General features: G+C 31.9%; 1 protein-coding gene across 6 annotated transcripts in view; it reads right to left on the reverse strand.

Annotated features, from left to right (window-relative positions):
* The window catches only part of LOC111418597 (hulk), a 79,281-nt gene that overhangs the window by 2,259 nt on the left and 49,735 nt on the right, over nt 1-27,287 (reverse strand). For 3 of the 6 annotated variants that reach the window (XM_071195330.1, XM_071195329.1, XM_071195334.1), the window contains 5 exons: nt 18,387-18,710; nt 18,007-18,333; nt 17,791-17,892; nt 2,964-3,602; nt 2,583-2,906 (listed from right to left, as the gene is read on the reverse strand). In XM_071195330.1, the coding sequence (XP_071051431.1) occupies nt 2,583-2,906; nt 2,964-3,602; nt 17,791-17,892; nt 18,007-18,333; nt 18,387-18,710 (1,716 nt within the window). The remainder of the gene's footprint in view (nt 1-2,582; nt 2,907-2,963; nt 3,603-17,790; nt 17,893-18,006; nt 18,334-18,386; nt 18,711-27,287) is intronic. The other 3 variants (XM_071195332.1, XM_071195331.1, XM_071195333.1) reach the window with 2 other exon arrangements.

Raw genomic sequence — 27,287 nt, forward strand, 5'->3', positions numbered from 1 at the left:
TGTACATAAAGTACATGTCTGCCATTTGTGCATTTCATCAGTCATGCTTACATGAAATAAAAGCAACCAACTACACTAGCGAAAGTAACGTGATATTCTTACTTTTCGTAAGAATGATGTGATAAAACTGCCAGGTGTTTTGAAAATATATTAAACAAAACCGTAAATTAGTCGCACAGTAAAATTTGTAGTATAAAGTAAGGCATATACGACATTTGGGGGTAGTGTTAAGGGGATTAACTACCCCCTTAACACGTTGACTGCCGCAATAGTCACTAAAAGTCTTCATTCTGGCCGGCAGACATGCCACAATAAACCAAGTGCATAGAATAACGAATACTATCGAAATAGCAATGGAAGAAAATAAAGTCTGCTCCGCCGTATTTTTGGATGTTGCACAAGCTTTTGACAAAGTCTGGTTAGATGGTTTAAATTACAAACTAGACCAAATACTACCATCAACGTATAGTCAACTATTAAAATCGTATCTTTCTGATCGATATTTTAGAGTAAAATATGAAAATGCTTATTCACCAATACATGAAATACCAGCCGGAGTTCCTCAAGGAAGTGTGCTTGGCCCAACATTGTACTTACTCTACACATTCGACCTTCCTCAGGTACCAGAAACTTTAACAGCTACATTCGCAGACGACACAGCGATCTTGGCTGTTGCAAAAAATGAAGTAGTTGCAGCAAATAAGTTACAATTGGCATTAAATTCAATAGAAAACTGGACCAAACGATGGCTAATAAAACTAAATACAAATAAATCGACATACATAAACTTTAGTCACAAGAAAGTAAACTATGTCCCAGTACACATAAATGACAATGCAGTCCCTTACGCCGACACCGCAAAATATCTTGGTATGACGCTGGATGCCAAACTCAAATGGAAAGCGTACGTCAAAAAAAACATGAGGAACTTGATATCAAATTTAGACACGTATATTGGCTTATTGGCAGAAAATCAACGCTATCAGTAAGAAACAAGTTGCTAATATACAAGCAAGTATTAAAACCAAAATGGACATACGGAATCCAACTGTGGGGTTGTACCTGCAAGACAAATGCAAGTTTGATTCAAAGATTCCAGAACAAAGTACTAAGGTGCATAGTGAATGCACCCTAGTATATAAGAAACACCGACCTCCATCGCGACTTGAAACTAGCATTGGTGTCATCAAAAATTGCATCATTCGCATCTAAACATGAGAAGAGAATGCATGATCATCCCAACATCGAGGCTATCCAACTTCTCAACAACGAGGATGTCCTGCGTCGCCTTCAGAGGAGGAAGCCGTTCGATTTAGTGAGCTAGTGCCCTAGTCGATTCAAACGCGAGCAAGAGTGCGGAATTATAACAAAAACAATAATACCCAATACGTGTGTTCCGCGTATCGCAGTGTGCACGTTTTTGTGTTTTGGTCTTAAAACGGTAAAAATATGACAATATTTATCTATATTATGGGTAAAGCAGACTGGACCACTGGGAAAAGCTGCAAAACATTATCTAGTTTAATTTAGTGTTAAAAATAAGTAACTAATTAGTATGTATTTACTAGGTGTTATACAATTGTGTAAAAAAAAAAAATTCTGTCTGGAACAATTTTAAAATTAAATAGGCATGAGAATCAACTGGTGCTTCTCGTGGCTGTTGTGGAAATTTTGCCGTGAATCAAGTTACGCTTTTCATGGCAGTCAACGTGTTAAGAATTAATTCTATTTTAGGCGTTACTTGTCGAGTTTGGCAATATGCCACGGTATTTGTTTTATATGTGAAGTAAAAATGTTTGAAAATGGTTATGAGGGCTGGAAGTTATGGGAAGAGGTAAATATAAAACTTATAGATAAATAAGTTATGACCATGTGGTCGTCATAACATGTACAGAGTGTTAATTAATTATCGTACCTGACGTCATAATTGCAAGTATGCAACCAATATCACGCTGAATATATTTGAATGCGCAAATCGGGTATTGAAATACCAGTACTGTGATATTGGTTGCATACTTTCAATGATGACGTCGGGTACGATAATTAATTAACACACTCTATGTAACCTCATGTAACCCCACAGATATCACACGTTAGTTGTGGTATATGTATGATACATCAAATGAAAGTTTTTTAAAAATGAATATCAGTTTCAATTTACAAAATTTTTATATATATGCAAAAGTGTACTTTTCCCCAAACTTTCAACCCCTAAAACTCGACTCAGGGGCTTTTACCGCACGTATAAAAAAATACGTAAACCTTATTTTGGTCCATTCTATGGCTGTACCAAATTTCATCAAAATCGGCGTGCCACAGTTGTGTTACTTCCCTGTAAGACTTTTTTATTTATCTTTATGAGAACTATAAGATGCTAAAACACCCGGTATAAATATACTAATGCGCCACAATTAATAGAGAAACGTTTGTTTGAAACATTTTTCTTTAAAACCACAAATGGCGAAGGTAATGGCTGTTTTCCAGACATTTGATACACCTGTATGTTATTAATATTATTGCAAATTTGGTATGCAACCCAATTATCTTAACGAAATATTAAAAAAATCAATCAAGATACTTACAAAAGAAAACTGTAACAAATTCATTTTCTTCTAAAAGCTTTTCCAGCATTTTCTTATTAACCTCTTCGATTTCATTTTTAATCTCAAAAACATCTTGAGATGTTAACCAATCTAAAACTTTATCGGCCTGCATTAAATCGCCATCATAAACCATTGGGGTTTTCTTCCTAAAATACATCAAAGCTGGTAAACTGTGAAGCCCGTGCTCCGCTGCGGCGTCCGCGCTGCAAATTTTCACAAAATCTATTCCAAATAGATCGGCTTCACCGTCGATTTCTTCAAGCTGTTCGAGGATATCTTCACATTCAGGACAATCATCATCATCTAATAACAAAAAATAATAATTAAGAAAAAGTAAATATTTAAATAAAAAAAACGTACAAAAAAAGACTGCCAAAAACGGAGATTCTGCAAATAACCTTGCCAACATTCTCTCATTTACCGATTCAATTTCATCGGCTAATTCACGATTATCATCATCGATTAACCATTCTAAAACGGATTCTTCGTTTTGTAAGTCGCCTTCGAAAAGTAAAGGATTTCCATTTCTAAAGTAAACTAAAGCGGGAAACGTTTTGATACTGTATCTTTTCGCTAACTGGGGATCTTGAATCTTAACTAAATGTATTCCATAAACATCGCATTCATCGTCGATGTTCTCTAAATCTTCTAAGATTTCTTCACATATATGACAATTCGCTTTGTAAAAATAAACCGCTAGATATTGTGTTTCTTCGACGAAAGTCTCCAACATAACTCGAGTTATTAATTCGATTCTATCTTCGGTTCTTTGTTGGATTAACCACTGAAGGACTTCTTCTTCCTCCGCTAAATCGCCCTCGAAAATACCACCGATTCCTCGTTCGAAATACATTAAAACGGGGAAGTTTACCGCTCCGTATTGTTCGGCGATTTTATAATCTTCCGTTTTTACGAATGTTATTCCATGACGTTCGCAATCGTCGTCGATGTTTTCTAATTCTTCGAGAATTGGACCACATTGTTCACAATCATCACCATCTTAAGAAATTTTTAACATTATTATTATTATTAACTTAGTTTATAAAAGATTGTGTGTTAAAGTTGGAAGAAACAAAAATTGTGTTAATTAACAATAAAAAAAGGAAGCATTAATAAAGATCAAAAAAGCTTATTTTAAGCAATAAAATAATTACAGTAAAACCTCGATATACCGGGAATTTCATACAACTTGCAGTATATGAATGCAATAACCATAGTTACGAAACTACTATGCACTTGCACTGTCTCACATAAAATGCAATAGCTTAATAGTATAGGCATTGGGTAGTTTAGCAAAGGAAAAGTTATGCCTGGAAAAAGATGACGTCCTTATGATAACCGTGAGTTTTCGGCCGTCTTAAGAGACGCACGGCTAAACTCGAATGTTTCTGGTTCTCCTTTTCGTTCACTAAAAATATACCACAATCTAGACTAGAAACATTTTAGAACTAACACACGCCGCACGTCTCTCAAGACGGCTAAACCCGAATGATTCTAGTTCTAGATTTTGTGTTAGTTCTAGTCATAGTGCTAGTTTAAACTAACACAATGCCGAGAACTATAAACATGCGGGTTTAGCCGCACGTCTCTCAAGATGGCTAAACCCGAATGATTCTGGTTCTAGGTCTTGTGTTAGTTCTAGTGATAGTGTTAGAACTAACACTAGACTTAGAACTAGAAAGTATCGGGTTTAGCCGTGCGTCTGAAGATGCAGTCTTGTGTTAATTCTACTGATAGTGTTAGTGTAAAACTAGAACTAACACTAGACGTAGAACTAGAAAGTATCGAGTTTAGTCGTGCGTCTTCAGACCCGAATGTTTCTAGTTCTAGGTCTGGTGTTAGTTCTAGCTTTTGTACAATAAAAATATGCAAAATAATGATATCTTATGTTAACTAGCGCTACCTACCACTGTCACTAGAACAAACATTAGACTTAAAACTAGAAACATTCAGACATGTTGCATTTTATGTGAGACAAAGTAAGTAGGTATGCCTTGGTTTCTATGGAAATATATTTTTATACATTACATTTTATGTGAAATTCACTGTATAATAAACTAGTGATGAATAATACTAATAATACTACTATTAACCTAAAATGTCAGAATTAAATTCTTTTTGTGACAGCGATAATGAAAGTTTCAATGAAAATTACTTTGAGCTATCTGATTATAAAGAATTTTTCAGTTATTATGAGGTTGAGAATAAAAGTAATGGTGAATTATTTAATATTATTAACTAATTTGAATACAAAATAATCCAGTTTTCCAAATAAAATAATCACAATATTAATAATAATTAAAAATTATAGGAAATTCACGTCACAAAATTGAGTGTACAGTAAAGGAAAAGTGAATAAGTTTAGGTGGGTATTATGTTTTAATACGCTGTAGGCCCTCCATTGGCGTCAATTATCGCCTGCATTCGCCGTGGCATTGAGTCCACTAACTTTTTGGTGTAGTTTGGCGAGATTATATCCCAAATTTTACAAATTTCATTTCTCAATTCGCTTTTGTTTCAGCAGTTGCTATTTTTTAACTGAAATTTAACTTCTCCCCACAAATGTTCAATGTGGTTCACATATTAGGTTCATGATCAGGAGATTGTGGTGGTGTTTTCAGTTGTTTTGGTGTGTTATATAATAACCATTCTTTCACAAGGTATGACGTATGTATGTTTTGGATCATTATCTTGTTGGAACCAGAACACAGTCGGAAGGTTAAGTTTTTGAGAGCTTTGACGTAATTTGCGTTTAAAATATCCAAATATAGTAGAAACCACGAGAGCTGGCAGTGACAGATCGCTTAAAAATGGTATGAATCAAGATATGGACGGACGACTTAGATTATTTCACCACACACATTTAAATGTAAGTTATGTTAGTAATGGAGGTTATATGTCAAACATTGTCAAAGATATTATCTAATGATTTTCCTTTCAAAGAAAACATTTTCGGCTTGTGAAAACACTAACAGATTCATGACAACGCTGACAAGACGTTTCGATTTGAGGTTATAATTATAGAGTTACATCCCTTAGAAGAACAGACGTACTTTTTCGACGTAGCCATTTGAATTGTACAGCAGACATATTAAACTAATGCTATCTCTTTCTAACACACATTACTCTCTAGCGGTTTGTGAACTACGTATGGCATTTGTAAGAGCGGAAAACGATGATTTACTGCCAGCTCTCGTGGCGTCTACTATAACTAAATTTTGTCATATTTGCCTCAATAAACTCCATAGTTCCGACGCCGCTGGCTGTCATTGATCCCCACAGCATTACTAAACCACCCAAAGTGGTAACACAGTAATTCGTGGTATACACTAAAAATAATTGATTATTATCATTAATTATTTTTTGTATACTCAATTTTACGGCGTGAATTTCGTATCACTTACTGTGGGGATATGCTGTGCGGGTCCGTGGCAGCCAGCGACGTTGTAACTGTAGTTTATTGAGGGAAATATGACAAAATTTTGTTATTATTTAGATATTTTACATCGTAATTTACGTCAAAGTTCTTAAAGAGTCAACCTTCCGAGTGTGTTCTGGTTAGAACAAGATGATGATCTCGATGATACATTATACCTTATGAAGGAATGGTTATTATACAATACTTCAAAACAACTAAAAACACCACCACAGTCTCCGGATATGAATTCTATTGAACATTTATGGAGAAAAGTTAGGTTTCAGTTAAAAAATACCAAGTGTCGAAACAAAAGCGAATTAAAAAATTAAATTTGTAAAATTTGGGATAGAATCTCGCCAAACTAAACCAAAAAGTTAGTGAACTCAATGCCACGGCGAATGCAGGTGACAATTGATGCCAATGGAGGGCTTACAACTTATTAAAACATAATACTAAACTAAACTTATTCACTTTGCCTTATCTGTATACTCAACTTTGTGGCGTAAATTTCGTGTCATTTTTTATTATTGTTAATATTGTTATTATTTTATTTGGAAAACTGGATTATTTTGAATTCAAATTAGTTAATAAGATTGTTGTTAATACACATATATCATAAACTTTAAAATAAATTAATAATTATTTGAAATTTTCACAATTATCTATCTTCCATTCCGTTGTATACTCAATTTTGTGAGCAACTGTACTTAACCTAATTCAACTTAATGCCTTTTAAAGAACTTTTTTTACAAAATGTTATCATTAACACGGCAATTTTCTTATTATACCTTAAAATATCGTCTTTTATCATCAATTTGTGATATAAATCGTTTCTTATCTCCAATAAATAAGATCAATAAGAAAGGTCAAGGAGATTTGTTTAAATTTTGACGTTTTCGAACGTATCCTAATTCAACATAATTTCTTTCTGAAGACGCTGAATAACAACAAAAACTAAAGCTAATACTCGAACTATAGTTAACATTTCTCCAAGAACTAGATACATTCGGGTTTAGCCACCTTTAGACACGAACTGCTAAACCCGAATGTTTCTAGTTCTATATCTAGTGTTAGTTCTAGTGACAGTACTAAAATAATTATAATAATATACAGGGTGATTTATAACATACGGAGCAGATTAAAAGGGTAGGTACTAGGGGCCAAACTGAAGATATTTTCTTAATAATGTTTTGACTACAACCTAATAATCACAAAGATATAGAACGTTAAAGTTGAATTAATGGCCAACCATTTGTTACGATATATGGTATTACACTACGTTTAAATTCAAACTGCGAATATTTCGGGGTTACTTCAACAATGCATAATTAGCACCAATAATAAAATCTTTGTAATATGGCAGTTACGGCTATTTAAAAATTTGTTAAATCGCTCAAAAACTGGTGTTTGTCTGTTGAGAACCGCTGATATACATGTTTTTATTGCTGCCAATCCAGTTGATTTGGTTACCTAGCAGCAGACGTGTCATTTAACATTTAATAAACAATGTCATTTAACCTCAAAATTAGAACAAACTATTACTAATCAAAAAGTACAATGGCAATTTACAGTAACGAGGAATACGTAGATATGCTTATTATATTATTTACGGAGTTGCTGGAGAAAACGCTGCACACGCAAGACGTCTGTATTTAGAACGATTTCCAAATCGGCAGTTGCCTTCTGAAAACACTTTTCTTCGGTTAGTCCAGCGGGTAAGAGAGACAGGAAATTTGCAGCCTATGAAAGGTCTTGGTGGCGGTAGACTAAACAGACATGGAGTGAATGTAGAAGAGGTCATTCTAGAAATTGTTGATGCGAATTCAAGTACTAGTACTCATCAAATTTCTCACCAACTCGAGGTTTCCCAGAATTTTGTTTGGCGTACATTGAAAAGTAATGGTTTATACCCGTATCGTTTGCAAAAGGTGCAAGGACTGACACCCGCTAATTATCCTTTGCGGCTGCAACAGAGAAGCACATTTTGCGAACAGTATACTGGTAACGGATGAATGCTGTTTTACCAGAAATAGTGTTCTAAATTTTCCCAATTACCATGTGTGGTCGGACGAAAATCCACATGTTATTCGTCAAGGTTCTTTCAGAGCGATTCAGAGTGAATTTATGGGCGGGAATTGTGAACAATACTTTAATAGGACCTTTCGAATTACCAGCAAGACTTAATGGAAATTATTATTTACAGTTTTTGCAAGAAAATCTGCCAGAATATTCCGTTATTTATGCGACGTAATATGTAGTTTATGAACGACGGTTGCACATTTTAGTCGTATGAAATTTCCTCGATAATACTTTTTCGCAAAATGGATTGGTCAGGGTGGACCTATTCCATGGCCACCACGCAGTCCCGATCTTAACCCATTAGACTTTTTTTTATGGGGATTCATGAAGGATAGAGTATATGCCACCGAGGTTAATACAATCAACGAACTACGATGTCGCATCAATGCCGCTACAGAAGACATACGTCCATGATTTCCACGATTATTGTTGAATTGCATTCGCCGTGCGCAGTTGTGCATCGAAATGCAAGGACAGCACTTTGAACATATGTTATAAATACTTGTTTTAGAGATTTTGTAATTTTGCATTTAAAACATTATTATTAGACGTTTCATAAATTAACATCTATTATTTCTTTTAACAAATTACGTATTAAAACTAAACATTAATTTGTCTAGCATTACAGCTCCTTTAAAAATGAGGATAGCGTTGACAAGTATTTTAATTGTCCTTTACTGAATATCAGCGGTTCTCAACAATGGACGATAACTTATTTAAAAAATTAACATGCATCTATTTAACTATTAAGTTTTTAACAAAACATTATTAAGAAAATCTCTTCAGTTCGACCCTAAGTACCTAGCCTTTTAGTCTACTCCATATGTTACAAAGTACCCTGTATATAGAGAATGTCCCGAAACTCAACGTCAAGCGGGCACCGGGTGAGAGGCCAACCCATACCTGTTCTGGTAAAAATGAGAAAAAAATTCCATGTCTCTTAGTTAAGTGGTAATAGACATACTTTTGAAAATGTTAAACATCGGTCCCGTACATCATATCTTTAGGTACTACAGTCAGAAATGTTCGCAATTTAATAGTATTTTTTTTAATAATGTATTCCTTGTGAACCATGCTACTGTAGAAGTCACAAATCAAACAACAAAAGTCGTTAGTTTTGCAAAAAAATATATTAATTTGATTGAGTTAAAGTTGAAAGAATTTATGTCTATCAAGTTTGACACACGATTTCTAAAAAAGGGAGTAGTACAACACTCTTGGCAAGTAATTTTAAAAGATGGCCTGTTTAGTCAAGTTTCCAAAATGGTATTTTTGTTGTCAAAAAATATTATTGCCTGTTTTTCTGCAAAAAACTTTTTATTTCCTCTTAACTTTGTTAGAAGATGTGCCAGTCAATATCTACGAACTACAAAATGTGGTTTCAACAAATGGTTGCCCTTATGTCTTGCAAAAAGACTCTCAAATAAGGTTAACCTAAAGACAAAATAATAATATAAAAATAAAAATAATAAACAAATTTATTTATTATTAATTTTATAGCATTATTTTCTTAAAACTAAGGCAAATGCGCAAATTATTTGCTGTCGGCACTAATACAAGCTCTTTTTACTAGTTGTGCAAATCTCTTTGCATTTATTTCTTCTGCTGCTGTATAATATTGTGTCGCAGTGCGGCAAGATTTTCAATCGGTTTTTAATACACTGTTTTTTTTATGGAATCCTAACAAGAAAATCAAGGGGATTTAGACCCAGAGAATGAGGAGACCACGAAATCGAACCACGACGCCCAATCCATCTTTGTAGGTATTCTGTATGCAATCCCGTACAGGACAAGCATAATGAGCTGGGCAACCATCTTGTTGAAACCACAATTCTCTGTAGATATTGAGTGGTACATCTTCTAGGAAATACAAATAACATACGAAAGTATGAATTTTTTAAATAACGCGGTTTTTGCAGAAAAACAGGCAATAATATTTTTTAGGAAAAGAAAAATGGCAATTGTTACACGATTTTGGAATCTTGACGAAACAGGCCATCTTTTAAAATTACTTGCCAAGGGTATTGTACTACTCCTTTCTTTAGAAATCGTGTGTCAAAATTAATAGACATAAATTCTTTCAACGTTAACTCAATCAAACTAATATTTCATTTTGCAAAACTAACGACTTTTGTTGTTCGATTTGCGACTGCTATAGTAGCATGGTTCATGAGGAATACATTATTAAAAAAATCACTATTAAATTGCGAACATTTCTGACCGTAGTACCTAAAGATATGATGTACGGGAACGATTTTTAACATTTTCAAAAATATGTCTATTACCACTTAACTAAGAGACATAGTTTCGGGATATCTGTATACATTACTTAATGTTACTTACAGTGTTACAACAAAGTCTACATACACCCCAGAAAATGATATCTCAGCTTCCCAAATGTAATTCAATGAAATTTTATAACAAATGATGTAAGAAGTCTATATTATTTCCATATTTTATATAAAAACTATATAAGTTATTATTAATCATGGAGAACACAAAACATAATCATATTTCTAACTCAAAAAAGTCTACTAACAGTAGGTACTCTTATACATACTATATCATTAACAATCAAAACAAGTCGAAATTTACATACTAAAATTAATATTTGGTAGGTCCTTCCTTGGTAGCAAGAAGTGCTACTAATCGTCGAGGCATGGAATCAACTAAATTTGCTGTAATATCTGGTGAAATACTCTGCCATAACCGTAATAGTGCAGCTTTCAAGTCGTCAAGAAACTCCCATACGTGCTGTATGGGGTTGAGATTGAGTGACTGCGGTGGTGAGTGTCGCTCTTTAGAGACATTATGCAGGATGTTTCTGTAAGTCGTGGTTTAATTTCAATCATAAATACTAGAGTTAATGATGACGATTCGTGTAAAAATTTTTGGGGTAAACCCATAGATGCTTAAGGTTTCTTTAATATTTTCAGTATGGTTTATCTTATTAAGATAAAATTTGACAAACAATACAATGTTATCATCAGAAATCGTTAATCAATCGTTTTGCGAATAACTTGAAAACGATGCGTCTAAACAAAAATTTCTAAGAGTGAAAATAATTTTAAAATGAAATAGGCTTTTAGAATCAAAATTTAAAGTTTGTTTATCAAATTTTATCTTTCTAACAAGGGAAGTATCAGAACTGTCCCTCACCGATTTTGTTGAAATTTGGTACAGCAATAGTACGGCCAAAAATAAGGTTTACGTATTTTTTATACGTGCTAATAAAGCCCCTGGGGCGAGTTATAAGGGTTGGAAATCGGGGCGAAATATACAGTATGTTCACGGAAAAGGTGTTGAACAGGAAAAACTTTTTTATTTTTAATTTTATCGAAAAAAGTTAATGTTGATAAAAAATTTTGCTACTTCTTAGAGATTGGGATAGAAACATTTAACTTATTTTATATGCGGTGTTCAGAAAATTGAAAAAAAACTTTAAATTGTACAAGAGTGCATTTATTTGAGAAGATAAGGAAATAAGTTACCAGGAAAAGTTGTTCAAAAGTACTCTCTAATACCAATTTTCGAAAATCAGCGTACTGTTATTTATTTGTGATCATTAAATTTATTTTAATATCAATTAACTAATTCTAAATTAACAATGCATAAATTGTAAGTTTATTTACTCAAACATACTACCACCCTGTTGGGCACATGCCTTTAAACGAACAAGTAATTCATCAAAACTTTTTCTAACCTCATGTAAAGATATTGAAGCAACGGTATCCCTAATCGCATCCTTTAATTGATGAGTAGTGGCATTTATTTGAGGTGTGCAATAAACAATTTGTTTCAACCGGCAGCATAGGAAAAAATCCATTAATGTTAAATCTGGACTCCTAGGAGGCCACTGAACTGGTCCTTGTCTCCCAATCCAGTGGTCTGGAAACGTATGGTCTAACCATTATCTAACCGTTGCCGCATAATGTGCTGGGCATCCATCTTGTCGAAAATAAAATGAACGACTGTATTCTAATGAGATTGTCTAATTCACCATCGAGGAAATTTCTTAACATAGCTAAATAACTATTCGCATTACAAGTAGTGTCAAAGAAATATGGCCCTATTATTCCGTAATAAGAAATGGCGCCCCATACATTTACTTTAACACAGTACTGACGCCTCCCTAATATTCGAAAATGCGGATTAGATTTACTCCATTATCGTGCATGTTGCGAAGCCACAACACCATTGGTCGAAAAAGTTGATTCATCAGAAAACCACCAAAACATGATTAAAAACTGGCTTGTATGGATGTATCTTGTTGTGTTTTAATATCTTCTGAATTTGCGACTTTTTAACAAATTGGAGATTTTCAGCTCTTCTTCTTAATGATAATTTCGGGTGTTCCTTTACTTAATGTAATACCAACAAAGTGCTTGCATCATTTTCATCGTATCTCTTCTTTTCTCTAGGTATTCGCAACAATGACCCAGTGCTTAAAAACTTCAACATTATTTTACGGCAAGTAGTCTCAGAAACGTACCCATTGGAGAATTTTTCATTAAATTCCTGAATAACTCGACGATAATATTTTTCGCCTGTCCCATAACATTGCACCAAGTAAATTTTTTGCTGTTTAGTATGCATTTTAAGCTGACAATACTACGGCTAATAAAGTATAAAAGCAAAGTGTCAATAAAGCTTGTCACTATCAACGCCTACTAGTACAAAAATGATCACAAATAAATAAAAGTAGGCCGATTTTTTCGAAAATTGGTATTAGAGACTATCTTTTACTTTTGAACAACTTTTCCTAGTAACTTATTTCCTTATCTTCTCAAATAAATGCACTTTACTCTTGTACCATTTAAAGTTTTTTCAATTTTCTGAACATGTTAAATGTTTCTATTCCAACCTTACTCTAAGAACTAGCAAAATTTTTTATCAAGATTAACTTTTTTGATAAAATTAAAAATAAAAAAGTTTTTCCTATTCAACACCTTTTCCGTGGACATACTGTATATACAGTGTGTCCCCGGATAGGTGAAACGACTCTTATAAAATGTAAAATTTTTTTGATATTGTCATCTTTTGGGGTTCAGCCCTGCTTGGTTAAAGACTAATTTTGAACATATTTTCAAATTTTAAAAAACAAGTTGACACTGAAGCGAAAACTTCTTGTGTGTCAGGTAAAGTACTTTTTGTAATTCGCTACGGTAATGGAAGCTATAACAGTACTCAAACGGGTGCTGTAATGAGACTCCTTACAGCATCCGATGCTGTAATGAGATTTTAGTAACATTTTATGGAACCAGTTCAAGTTGGTGACATTGGGTCATTAATTTTTCTAGTTGTCAATGTGACAATTTTTGTCTATGGATGTTTAAACACGTTCTTAGCATCGAATACAAGGTCCACAAAGATGAGGACATTGACTCTGAGCAATTTCTTTTATTTTGAGAGGTATACATCAAACATTTTTTTCAGGTGAATATATTTTGTGTTTTGAAAGTTTCTAATTGTCAATTCAAAGTTTCTATTTTCAAGTGTTTCGGTGTTACCAACTGCTACATACCTATTTCCCTACATTGCCAAAATTTACTTTATTTTTGTTAAAAAAAAAGTATAAAAACGCGAATTACAAAAAATAACATAAAAAACACGTTTCATAAGACTTAAAGCACTCATTCATTAAAAAACTCGTAGCTTCGCCACTCGTTTTTCAACATGAATTCGTGCATTTCAAGCGTGTCTTACGAAACGTTTTTTAATATACTATTTTCTGTTTACAGTATGGTAAAATGTTACTCCGAAATTTTATTCAGAATGAAAAGTTATGGCTATATGCAAATTTTTCTAATTATCGGCCTACTTTGATAAAACCCATTTTTTATTATTTTCGTCAATAGTACTTTATTACGATTTTTTGTTTTGAAATTCAGATTATTCGGAAAAAATAAACAAACCGTTCTTAAATTGTTCACAAAAAATTAAGTGTTTGTTCGCCCACAAAAGAAAACAGTTAATTATAGCTAACAGTTAATCAGTTTCATCATAATTTGTTTTTTCTTAGAGTGAGCCTGCTGTAAGAAATCTCTTGATAAACGTCAACAAGTACTTCTTTTAATTCCAGTATTTGGAAAATTTTCACTAAATAAAGCAATAACCACATTTATCGGGTTTTCCCCGGTTCCATAACACTGAATCACGTAAACTTTTTCCTCTGATGTTGACATTGTATTTGAAAAACACTTTAAATTTACTAAATTACAGTTTGACAGATTAACAGTGACAGGAGAGCAATTTTGTTTTTCCATGGCAGTCTTTGTTAGAAATAAAATTGTTTGATATAGATTTTTTTAAAGTAGGCCGATCAATCCGAAAATTTGCATATGGCCATAGTTTATCATTCTGAACAAAACTTCTTAGTAACACTTTCACGTACTGTAAACAGAAAAACTTTACCTGCCACAAAAAGAGTTCTTCTTCCACTGTCAAGGCTCACTTGTTTTTTAAAAATTAAAAATATGTTTAAAATTAGTCTTTAATCAAGCAAGGCTTTAGCCCAAAAAATGACAATTAATATCGAAAAAAATTTACCTTTTATAAAAGTCGTTTCACCTATGCGGGGACACACTGTATATATTCGGTTATAGGCTGAAAACGAAAATAGTTATCGAAATGTGATATTCATTTTCAAAGAGCTTTCCATTAATATATCACATATATATCTGAGGGTTTCAGGGGGTAAACTAAACGTGTTTTTTCTTATTTGCCTCTGACCATCTCCTAATATAGACTTCTAACATCCTTCGTTTAAAAATTTCATTGAATTACATTTCAGGAGCTGAGCTGAGACTTTATTGTATCACTGTAGGTAACATTAAGTAGCACTAGCTAGGTTGTTACATATTGTTGTTAAATTAAAACTAGAACTAACACTAGAGCTAGAAAAATCCGCGTTTAGCCGTGCGTCTTCAGAAACGCGAAATTTTCTAGTTCTGGGTCTAGTGTTAGTTCTATTTTTATTTAGTACTCAGCGCTCGGTTTTTGTATATTTTTATTGAATTAATACTAGAACTAACACTAGACTTAGGGTCGGTTATAAAATATAGCGACAAATCTACGTGATAACTATCCGGCCGATAAACTTATCGGGAGGATAAAGATATTCGTTGTTGTACAAACTGTTTTTGTCTGTAGGATTGTTATCGGCGAAATAAGAGTAGGTTGGTTGTACTTTTTCCCCATATCTAATAATTTGTGCTATATGTTGGTAACGCTAACGTCTTTCTTTGAAATTTGAACTATGATTTTGACAATAATAGCAATTGTTTTTTAGATTTTTCATTAACGCGTACATATGTCGGATTGACATACAAGTTAGTGGAAAATATTAGTTTCCAACCAAAACCCGGTCTTAAAATTCGTTAATTCCTGGATAATTTCACCTCGACATGTTGGCGACGACAGCAGTTTTTGACATTGTGATGCTCGTAATTGATATAAACAACCATTAGTGTGAAATTGTTAATTGTCATCCTTATGCATAAAATAAATTAAAATTAATAATTTATACAAGTGAAATACTTAATTTACTTTCCACGTGTGCTGTCCACCGTTGTTTAGTTAACATCCGTTACGTTTAAACAAATAGTTGTTCTTTAATGGTTTTATATTTAGCTAACAGTGGTTGAAAAAAATTAGAGAGTAATAGTTATTTATGTACCAAGTCGGCAAAGTGATGCTTTATCGAACGAGTCTGAGTTTGCGAGTCGAGCGAGCGAGGCGAGTAACAGGCGAGTTAGAAAAGTACACATAGCATCTAGATACCTATTTCCCGCACAGAGAGGACGTGCGGGAAACGCGTTTTCCCGCACAAATGCTTTTTGTTACCGCAACTAACAGGAATATTTAATGACTAAATGTGCATGTTTATAAGAAAAGGTTAATAAGAACGTTTTATACATTCGTGTGCAGATAACGCAGTTTTAAAATATTTAAAAAATCTATAAAAATCAATTTGCAATCAATAAAATCAATATTGACGTTTTGAATTTCGGTTGATTTTTTCTTGTTAAAAACGCCACATGCAACTCATATCGTCACACAGTGACGTTTTATTCGTTATAAAAAATATTGTACAATACTCATGCGGAAAAGATTTTTCCAGCATTCGCTCGCAAATGCAGAACTCACTCCCTTCGATCGTTCGTTCTGCAAACTAGCGTGCTCATGTGAAAAGCGAGCCTTTCCGCATTTGTATCGTAAATAACTATTGTCTGCCGCATATGCGGCAGGTAAAGTACTTTGTCTGCCGCTAAATGCACAGTTTACTAGATAGTAGCACAAAGTGTCACTTTACTGCCGCAAATGGATAGCATAAAGTATGGTTTTGCTGCCGGTTGGCGATAAAAAAAATTTTCACTCACTCGGTGTTATGAAAGTCAGCATAGTGAATGCAAATAACAGCTTTCAACTCTCGTATCCAAGTTAGAAAGTAACAATTTCGAAGGTAGGATTGAACAATAGCTATTTGTGTATTAAGAGCGGAAAGTGCTACTTTGCCGAAAGCGGTAACGCACTTTCTGTTCGAATTGCACACAAGATTTTTTCTACGATCACATTATTTTTAGACAAATAATTAAAAAAAAAATAGGAAAAATATTGTATTGTTTTTCCTATTTACCTCTGGATTTAGTTGGCAGAAGATTAAGAGTAATATTTTTAGCAAAATCTGCTATATCTGGAGGTGTGCTTGAAAATTCACTGTCACTATCCATTTTTCAAATAGCTATTTATAAACAGACAACTTTTTTATAAACTAAAAATGAAATAATGACGTTTCTTTAATTTCATAGTCTACTATTTGCACAAAAAAGTAGGTAGGTACTTAAATATGCAATCACTATTGCATCTAGGTGTATAATGTATTGCCTACCTTCTGACTGTTATATTTTTACTAGGTAAATTTTATAAAATAAGGTTTAATTTCGTTCGAAATATCTTCAAATATTAATATTTCAACTAAAATATTCAGACTGCCCTACATTTTGTTTTAATATACCTCAAATATGTGTGCAAAAGCCTACTTTGGGTAGTGATCGTACGAAAAAAATTTGTTCACGACATACAGCTGACAACGTACGTATAGGGTTAACCTATGCCTTAACCATACAAAGTTTTTATATAAAAACCTTGGTAACCATATAGTATATCTGGCGGATAACTGTCTTATCGGCACCGTTGAGTACCCGATAAGTTATCCTGTCGATAATCTCACCGACAAAGATGACAAAAACATTATAATACAGTACAAACTAACTAATCGGCCAGATAACGCTGTCTGGAAGTTTATCGGTATGTTGTACAACTGGCCCTTAGAACTAGAATCATTTGGGTCTTGCCGTCTTTAGAGACGAACGACTAAACCCGAATCTTTCTAGTTCTAGGTCTAGTCACAGTATTAATCGTGTTAATCCGTTATATCTAGGTTTTACTGCATTTGATTGTAATTAATGAATTAAAGCAATTAAAATAATTGATTGATTTAATGAAGGTCTTGAGTTTGATTTTGTTAAGACCGCAAATAAAAGAGAGGAGGAGGATAACAAAAAATATCCATTTAGCCTACAAAAAAAAAGAAAAAGAAAACAGGATTGAAAGAAACTAATCTATATGCAAATATAAAAAACAACGATCTACTAATACGAAATTTGAAATTGGGGGACATTTTTGTACCGGAAAGAGTTAACGCTTCCTCCCCACTTTCGGCCCGATGCCTGTGATGCTTACGGCCAGCTTGTTGAAGATTGCTGCACAACACGCACAGCGTTTTATTCCCTGCATTTCAACCACAACGAGAGTTATTTAAATAACATGTTTCGAAAAAGAAAGCCGTTCCCCATGCTTTTATAATAAAATTTTTTTTAGCGCCAATTTCTCGCGTCAACTTACAAAAATAAACGGCCAATGCTTCTTCGTTTTCGATTAAATCCATTAATGCTTGTCCTTCGATCGCTTCGATTACATCCCCGGATGGATCTTTTTGCGTCAACAGCCATTGTAAAATCGCTTGTTCGTCGTATAAATCCCCGGCGTAAATGACGGGTTCTTTCGAATCCAATTTAAAAAATAAAATCGCCGGTAACGCAAACACACCAAATTCTTTAGCTAAAAGTTTATCGTCGATTTTTACGAAATTAATCCCGGCCGCGTCCGCTTCATCGTCAATATGTTCCACTTCCGTGAGGACCCTTGGGCACTGTTTACAGTCAGCGCTATCTAAAACATAGACTTTGAAGGGCCCCAAATTCAAATTTCTTTTCGAAACTTACATAAAAACACCGCGACATAATCGGATCTTTGCCGAATCTTTTCAAACATTTTCAGGTTAACACGCTCGATGTGATCGGTTAATTCCATATTTTCCGGATCAGTTAACCAATCTAAAAGTTCTTCTTCATCGTCGATATCACCGTCGTAATTAATTAATTTTCCTTTTCGAAAGTAACTAACACCCGGCGGTTTTCTGTATCCGTATTTTTTAGCCATCAACAAATCGTTTGATTTTACTATTTTTATACCGTATTCGGCGGCTTCGTCGTCTATTAATTCTATGTGTCTTAAAATTCTTGGACTGTCTGGATCTTCTTCATTATCTAATATTAATTTAAGTTATTATATTTAATTTGAAAGTTTTTTATATTTGCATTCAATTTATCATGTCGATTTTAAATGCTTTTTTGACAATACCTGTCAAATTTTTATAAATTTGGTGACGGTTGGTATGATTAACAGGGAATTTTGGTTATATCCTGTTTTTAAGTTAATGTGTCATTTTTGTACAATAAAATTTACGCAAAAATCGCGTAATTTATTTAGAGATATTGAAAATACTACTAAAAATCAGAATAATATTCATTTAACTCTAATATCAACAGAAAAAAGAAAAATTTGACCTTGACAGGTATTATAGAAAGAAAACAAAGGTTATAATTTATATTTTTTCTATATACAGGTGGTCTAAAATTAATAGATCATATAGCAACGAAAGTTTCAGTACATCTTTGGACTGAAGGTCATTGAGCTTGGTAAACAGAACTGACCTTTTGCAACCTACCTGCGATTAGTCACGACCACAACATTACCTATTTTTTTTACCTCGAGAGTCATTGACCCCGGGAAACTAAACAAAACTAACATTATCCAACATTTATTGCGTGAATTTACTGGTGATCCTTTAAAATCCAAAATCCTACATTATCAATAAACGTTATGATGAAATAGATCATTTTTCCTCTTATCACGGCCGAGTCGCCCGAGTAATCGTATTTGTTTCTTATAAAGCTTTTCTCTTTTTAACATTAATGGATAAAAAATGCAAAATCCTTTAAAATGAACCCAAACTCGATTTATTTATCCCCAACCGTTATCGAGATATTTTAATTTTTAGCAAAAAAATTGCGATTATTTGACATTTGACAGTTTCTAACCTAACTTTTTTTATTTTTTAACCCAAATATATCATGTTTAGTATCAAATTAAAGCATTCTTGTTTCTTATTAATCATAACATTAATTCATTATTAATCATTTCAATATTTATCAAAAAATTGTTGTATTTAATTTTGACATTCGACAGCTTCTAACCTAACTTATTTATTTGTTCTCCCAAATATTTCATGTTTGGTATCAAATTAAAGAATTTTTGATTCTTATTAAGATCATTTCAATATTTATCAAAAAATCGTAATACTTAATTTTGACATTTGACAGTTTCTAACCTAACTTTTTTATTTTTTAACCGAAATATATCATGTATGGTATCAAATTAAAGCATTTTTGGTTCTTATTAAGATTATTTCAATATTTATCAAGAAATCTAAATACGTAATTTTGACATTTGACAGTTTCTAACCTAACTTTTTTATTTTTTAACCGAAATATATCATCTATGGTATCAAATTAAAGCATTTTTGGTTCTTATTAAGATCATTTCAATATTTTTCAAAAAATCGTTATATTTAATTTTGATATTTGACAGTTTCCAATCTAATTTTTTTATTTTTTAACCGAAATCTACTTTGCTTGGTATCAAATCAAATCATTTTTGCTTCTTATTAAGATCGTTTCAATATTTATCAAAAAATTATTATATTTAATTTTAACATTTGACAATTTCTAACCTAACCTTTTTATTGTTTTACCCAAATATATCATGTTTGATACCAAATTAAAGCATTTTTGGCTCTTATTAAGATCATTTCAATATTTATCAAAAAATCGTTACACTAAATTTTGACATTTGAAAATTTCTTACCTAATTTTTTTATTTTTTAACCCAAATATATCATGTTTAGTATCAAATTAAAGCATTTTTGCTTCTTATTAAGATCATTTCAATATTTATCAAAAAATCATAATACTTAATTTTGACATTTGACAGTTTCAAACCTAACTTTTTTATTTTTTAACCCAAATATATCATGTTTAGTATCAAATTAAAGCATTTTTGGTTCTTATTAAGATCATTTCAATATTTATCAAGAAGTCGTTACATTTTGTTTTGACATTTGACAGTTTCTAACCAAACTTTTTTATTTTTTAACCCAAATATATTATGTTTGGTACCAAATTAAAGCATTTTTGGTTCTTATTAAGATCATTTCAATATTTATCAAAAAATCATAATACTTAATTTTGACATTTGACAGTTTCAAACCTAACTTTTTTATTTTTTAACCCAAATATATCATGTATAGTATCAAATTAAAGCATTCTTGCTTCTTATTAAGATCATTTCAATATTTATCAAGAAGTCGATACAATTTATTTTGACATTTGACAGTTTCTAACCTAACTCCTTTATTTTTTAACACAAATATATCATGTTTGGTACCAAATTAAAGCATTTTTGGTTCTTATTAAGATCATTTCAATATTTATCAAAAAATCGTTATATTTAATTTTGACATTTGACAGTTTCTAACCTGACTTCTTTATTTTTTGGCCCAAATATATCATGTTTAGTATCAAATTCAAGCATTTTTCTTCCTCATTAAGATCATTTCAATATTTATCAAAAAATCGTTATATTCAATTTTGACATTTGACTATTTCTAACCCAACTTTTTCATTTTTTAACCCAAATATATCATGTTTGGTATCAAACTAAAACATTTTTTGTTCTTACTAAGATCATTTCAATATTTATCAAAAAATCGTTCAAAATATTCAATTTTGACATTTGACAATTGAAGACCTTACGGCAACAACGGTACAAGCCACATTTTTAAAAAAAGTGAGTTATTTAATTTTTTTATATCAGTAGGCTATGAATTTTACTTAAAAAACAAAAACTTCCGATAAAAAAACGTTGACAGGTTCGTAAATAGAGAAAATCGTTTTTACATTAAACTTAAAATACAGTTTTTTTAATGTAAAAAGGGTACAAGCCGTATTTAGCGTTATTAAATTAAATTATGGCGGCGTCAAACAGTTTTCCGACTCAAAAAAAACGTTTCACAACGAAAACTCAGAAAGTGATAGTGACTTAGACCTTGGGTCTGACGATAGTGCAAATGAAACTTCTTCAGACGAATATAGACAGGTAAGTTTTAAAATATGTGGCTTATTCCCTTCTTCAGTTAAATTAATGTGACTTATTTTATTTTATTTTTTTTTTATATTTAAATTACGATGTTATATTTTCATAATGCAAAAATGTTACATTTTCCTATTCTTTGGTTCAAAATGCTTTAAAAATTATACAGGGTGATTCTCTACCGATGCGACAAACTTGGGCAGATGATTCTCTGGCGAAAATTAATGTCAGTTTCTATTATGAACCATATGCGCCTTCGGCACCCCTGAGGAGCTACGCCCCTCTAATTTGGTTTTAATTTTTTGCTCGGAAACCATAAGTACCTTAGGAATGAAATTTGGGGTAGAAGTTCAGCTCCTAATAGGCCACGTTTTGAGCCATTTTTAGCTTTTAATCTTGCCCTCAAGTTACCAAACTTGACTACCACCTTCACTTAACTTCGGCGGTTGTAGTTACGTTTGGTAACTTGAGGACCAGATCAAAAGCAGAAAATGGGTCAAAACGCGGCCTACTAGAAGCTGAACTGGTACAAAAAAATCATTCTTAGATGCTTATGGTTTCCGAGAAAAAATAAAAACCAAATTTTCTTTGGGGGACCGTAGGTCCTCAGAGGAGCAGAAGGCGCTTATGGTTCATAATAAAAACTGGCCTTAATTTTCGACAGAGAATCATCTGCTGAAGTTTGTCGCATCGATAGAGAATCACCCTATAGATACATAATATATTAGTAATAATTTTAAGAAATTTTAAGAATAATAATTTAGTAATAATATTGTGACTTATCCCTTTATGCCTTCGAAAATATCTGAAACTACTTAGTACTATTTTTAGGAAAATGGTTTTACTAATCTTGAAGGTCCGCGTTCTTTAAATAAAAGAATTTCTTTTCACACGCCACCTAAAGCTATTCCTTCAAGAAAGCGCAAGGCAAACTTTGCAAGGCAGGTTAGAAATAAAAGAAAGATTAAACGAAATTTGGGTCACAAATATGTGAATAAACGACAAAAGTAAGTAGCTGAACGAGAACTTGGACCTTCGTGCGACTGTCGCCGAAAATGTCGAAATGCTTTAGAAGGAAAAGAGATGCACATTTTCAACACTTTTTGGGACTTAGCGGATTACAACAAACAAAATATTTACCTTTTTTCGCAAATGAAATCTGTACCGAAAAAAAGGTTATACCCTAAGAAAACAAAAAAAGAAGTATCGTCACGCAAAGTTACTATACAATACTTTGTAAAAGTTAATGGCGTTGATGTCAAGGTGTGCAAGCAAGAATTTCTTGCAGTGCATGGCTTACAAAAATCAAAAAAAAGAATTCAGCTTTTGTATGAACAAATTAGCAAAGGAGCTACTACCCCAAAAAGTGACCAACGTGGTAAACACCAGAACAGGGCAAATAAGATTAGTGATGCTGATCGTGATAATGTGAAGGCACACATCAATTCAATTCCTAAATATACCAGTCACTACAGTAGACAAAAGAATCCTGATAAGGTGTACATAGATCAAGACTTATCCATTTCTGCTCTGTACGATGATTATTACCTTGAATGGTGTGAAGACAAAGGTTTACATGCCGTAAAAGAAAGTTACTACAGAAACGTGTTTTGTAATGAGTTCAATATTGGATTCAAACTCCCTAAAACCGACACTTGCAAAACATGTGACTTTCTCAACATACAAATAAAACACGCTTTGAGTAAAGGCGAATTAGCAGGCACCTTTAAGACTGAACTTGAATTACATCATTGTAGGGCAGAAGAGCTACAAACAAGTCTCAAAGAAGAAATAGAAAAAGCTAAAAACACACGAGATACCCTCGTCTTAAGTTTCGATTTACAGCAGGCTCTACCAGTACCAAATTTAACGGTTGGACCTGCTTTTTATCTAAGAAAAGCGTGGACTTACAACTTAGGAATACATGACTGTATAGAGGATAGAGGATATATGTACATGTGGCCTGAAAATGTAGCCAAGCGAGGCAGCGATGAAATTGCTAGCATTTTATACAAACATTTTAAGAAAAATTGCAATGATCAGTATACAAAGCTTATTGTATATAGCGATAATTGCGCAGGTCAAAATAAAAATTGGACCATTGTTTGTTTATGGCAACAACTAATACGAGAAAATTTTTTTAAGAGCATAGAGCACAGATTTTTAGTAGTCGGTCACACGCATCTTCCATCTGATCGTGATTTTGCAGTTATAGAAAAATACAAGCGCAACTATTTAAAACAAGTATATTGTCCTGAGGACTGGTACCAAGCTGTTTTAAAAGCAAAAAGGAAGAATCCTTTCAATGTTATTATACTTGAACAAGAAGACATTTTATCTTTTAAAGACCTACAGATGAAAATAACAAAAAAAACTGCGGCTGATAATAAGGATAAGCTGAATTTCAGTAAAATCTGTGCTTTTAAATTTGTACAAGACAATCCAAATGTAATGTTCTTTAAACACATTTGGAACGAAGAATATAAAACAGTAAATATAGGTAAAAGAGGTATAAGAAGATCTGTAAATATGTTAATAAAAGATTTTAAAAAAAAATATGATGCTCCCATTCAATTAAACCAAAAGAAACTATCCAATCTTTTCGCACTTCTAAAGTATATACCTCCGATTTATCAAAATTTTTATAGGGAGATTGGTGTTGGTGAAAATAATAATGTAAATAGTGCACCGACTATAGATGATGACATAGAACATTTAGACAACTTCAGCGACATTGACGACGAAAAGTAAAATAAAATTCATCTTAATTTATTAGAAAATTTAATAATGTTTATTGTGTGTTATTTTTTGTTTTTTTGTTTGTTGTGACTATTTCATGAATTAAATGTGTTTTTGTTCTTATCTAGTTATTTTTATTTCAAATTTTCACTTATTTCAGACTCTTTAGTGTTGCCATTATGAATTTGATGTCTTAGGTAATAGCTACTGGACTACCTTCTCGACTTATCATTTTTGAATACATTTTCGTGTAATAAGGGTCTAAGCCACACTATATTGACATAAATTAAATTTTGTCATTGAAAGCGCTGTTTTTCAAACAAAATCTTCAGTTTTCATCGAAGAGAAATAAGCAAGTTTCAAATAGTAAATGTTATAGAATTTTTATCTTACTTCTTATTATTTCACGATTTAATTACAAATTAAAATGTTGATTTTCTCAAAAAGTTAGTTGTGTGGCATGTACCGTTGTTGCTCTAACGTCTTCAATTTCTAACCCAACTTTTTTATTTTTTAACCCAAATATGTCACGTTTAGTATCAAATTAAAGCATTCTTCCTTCTTATTAAGATCATTTCAATATTTATCAAGAAGTCGATACATTTTATTTTGACATTTGACAGTTTCTAACCTAACTTTTTCATTTTTTAACGCAAATATTTCATGTTTGGTATCAAATTAAAGAATTTTTGATTCTTATTTTATATTTATATTTAGTTATATAGTTATATTTTATTTTGACATTTGACAGTTTCTAACCAAACTTTTTTATTTTTTAACCCATATATATATTGTTTGGTACCAAATTAAAGCATTTTTGGTTCTTATTAAGATCATTTCAATATTTATCAAAAAATCATAATACTTAATTTTGATATTTGACAGTTTCTAATCTAATTTTTTTATTTTTTAAACGAAATCTACCCTGCTTGGTATCAAATTAAAGCATTTTTGGTTCTTATTAGGATCATTTCAATATTTATCAAAAAATCGTTATATTTTGACATTTGACAGTTTCTAACGTAACTATTTTATTTTTTAACCCAAATATACCATGTTTGGTTCCAAATTAAAGCATTTTTGGTTCTTATAAAGATCATGTCAATATTTATTAAAAAAGTCGTATGTAATTTTGACATTTTCAGTTTCTAACCTAACTTTTTTATTTTTTAACCCAAATATATATCATGTTTGGTATCAAATTACAGCATTTTTCTTCCTTATTAAGATCATTTCAATATTTATCAAAAAATCGTTATACCTAATTTTGACATTTGAAAATTTCTAACCTAACTTTTTTATTTCTTAACTTAAATATATCATTGTTGTACATGTTCTTATGTTAATCATTTTCCTCTACAGGTACCCTCTACAAATTTCATTTAAAAAAGATAATTTTAACGAGCTTTTATATTCTCGGCTTACATTTTAATACGATTCTTTCGACTCTGTTTGGCGGTCCGAGTTTTAGATTCCTCTTATCACATGGTTGATGAAGGTAATTTGTAAAGACTAATAGTTCTTCCATCTGAATTTCACTTTGCTTATTGTAATTTTCAGAACATCAACTGGCGATAATCCTGATTATTATCACTCACATACATTTATAGGAAATTCATATAGAAAAGGTTGTTTATACTTATAAAAACACTTGAAATGCTATTACTTGATGTCCAGTTTGACCCCTCCGATTTAAGTCTTTAGCCTTATGACGGTAAATATTATTCTAAACCTATAATATGTTCATACCTAACATCTACTTATATATGTATAGACTTAAATTATAACGAACTGTTTTCTCTTTTATAGTCGTGCCTGTTGATGCTATTATATAGCGAAACACGTGTAGCACTGATCCTATAATTATTTGATAATAAACATCGTTTAAGCCTCACCACGGCTTTCATTTTACCTCATATTAAGATATCAAGCGATCAAGCTGGAACAAACATTAGCTGTACTTAAATATATCATGTTTGGTATCAAATTAAAGCATTTTTGTTTCTTATTAAGATCATGTCTATATTTATCAACAAATCGTTGTTTAATTTTGACATTTGACAGTTTCCAACCTAACTTTTTTATTTTTTAACCGAAATATATCATGTGTGGTATCAAATTAAAGCATTTTTGGTTCTTGTTAAGATCACTTCAATATTTATCAAGAAATCGATACATTTTATTTTGACATTTGACAGTTTCTAAACTTACTTTTTTATTTTTTAACACAAATATATCATGTTTGGTACCAAATTAAAGCATTTTTGTTTTTAAATTAAGATCATTTCCATATTTATCAAAAAATCGTTATACCTAATTTTGACATTTGCAAATTTCTAACCTAACTTTTTTATTTTTTAACCAAAATATATCATGTTTCGTATCAAATTAAAGCATTTCTGTTTCTTATTAAGATCATTTCAATATTTATCAACAGATCGTTATGTTTAATTTTGACATTTGGCAGTTTCTAACCTAACTCTTTCATTTTTTGACCCAAATATATCATGTTAGGTATCAAATTAAAGCATTTTTGGTTCTTATTAAGATCATTTCAATATTTATCAAAAAATCGTTATCTTTAATTTTGATATTTGACAGTTTCTTAGCTAACTTTCTTGTTTTGTAATCCAAATATATCATGTTTGGTATCAAATTAAAACATGTTTGATTCTTATTAAGATTTTGCCAATTCACTGACTGTGTAAAGTAGTCGACCGAGTTCGGTTCAACTGTACGTGCAGCCTTAGGCATTTTTAAAGACGAACGACTAAACCCGAATGTTTCTAATTCCAGTCTAGTATTAGTTATATTTTTAGCTAAATCCTTATTTCCTCAATTTAATCTTTAACATTTTGTTGCAATGATCTATCAATTTTAAAACACCTCTAACT

This window comes from Onthophagus taurus, chromosome 3 (assembly GCF_036711975.1).
Source record: "Onthophagus taurus isolate NC chromosome 3, IU_Otau_3.0, whole genome shotgun sequence".
Lineage (NCBI taxonomy): Eukaryota > Metazoa > Arthropoda > Insecta > Coleoptera > Scarabaeidae > Onthophagus > Onthophagus taurus.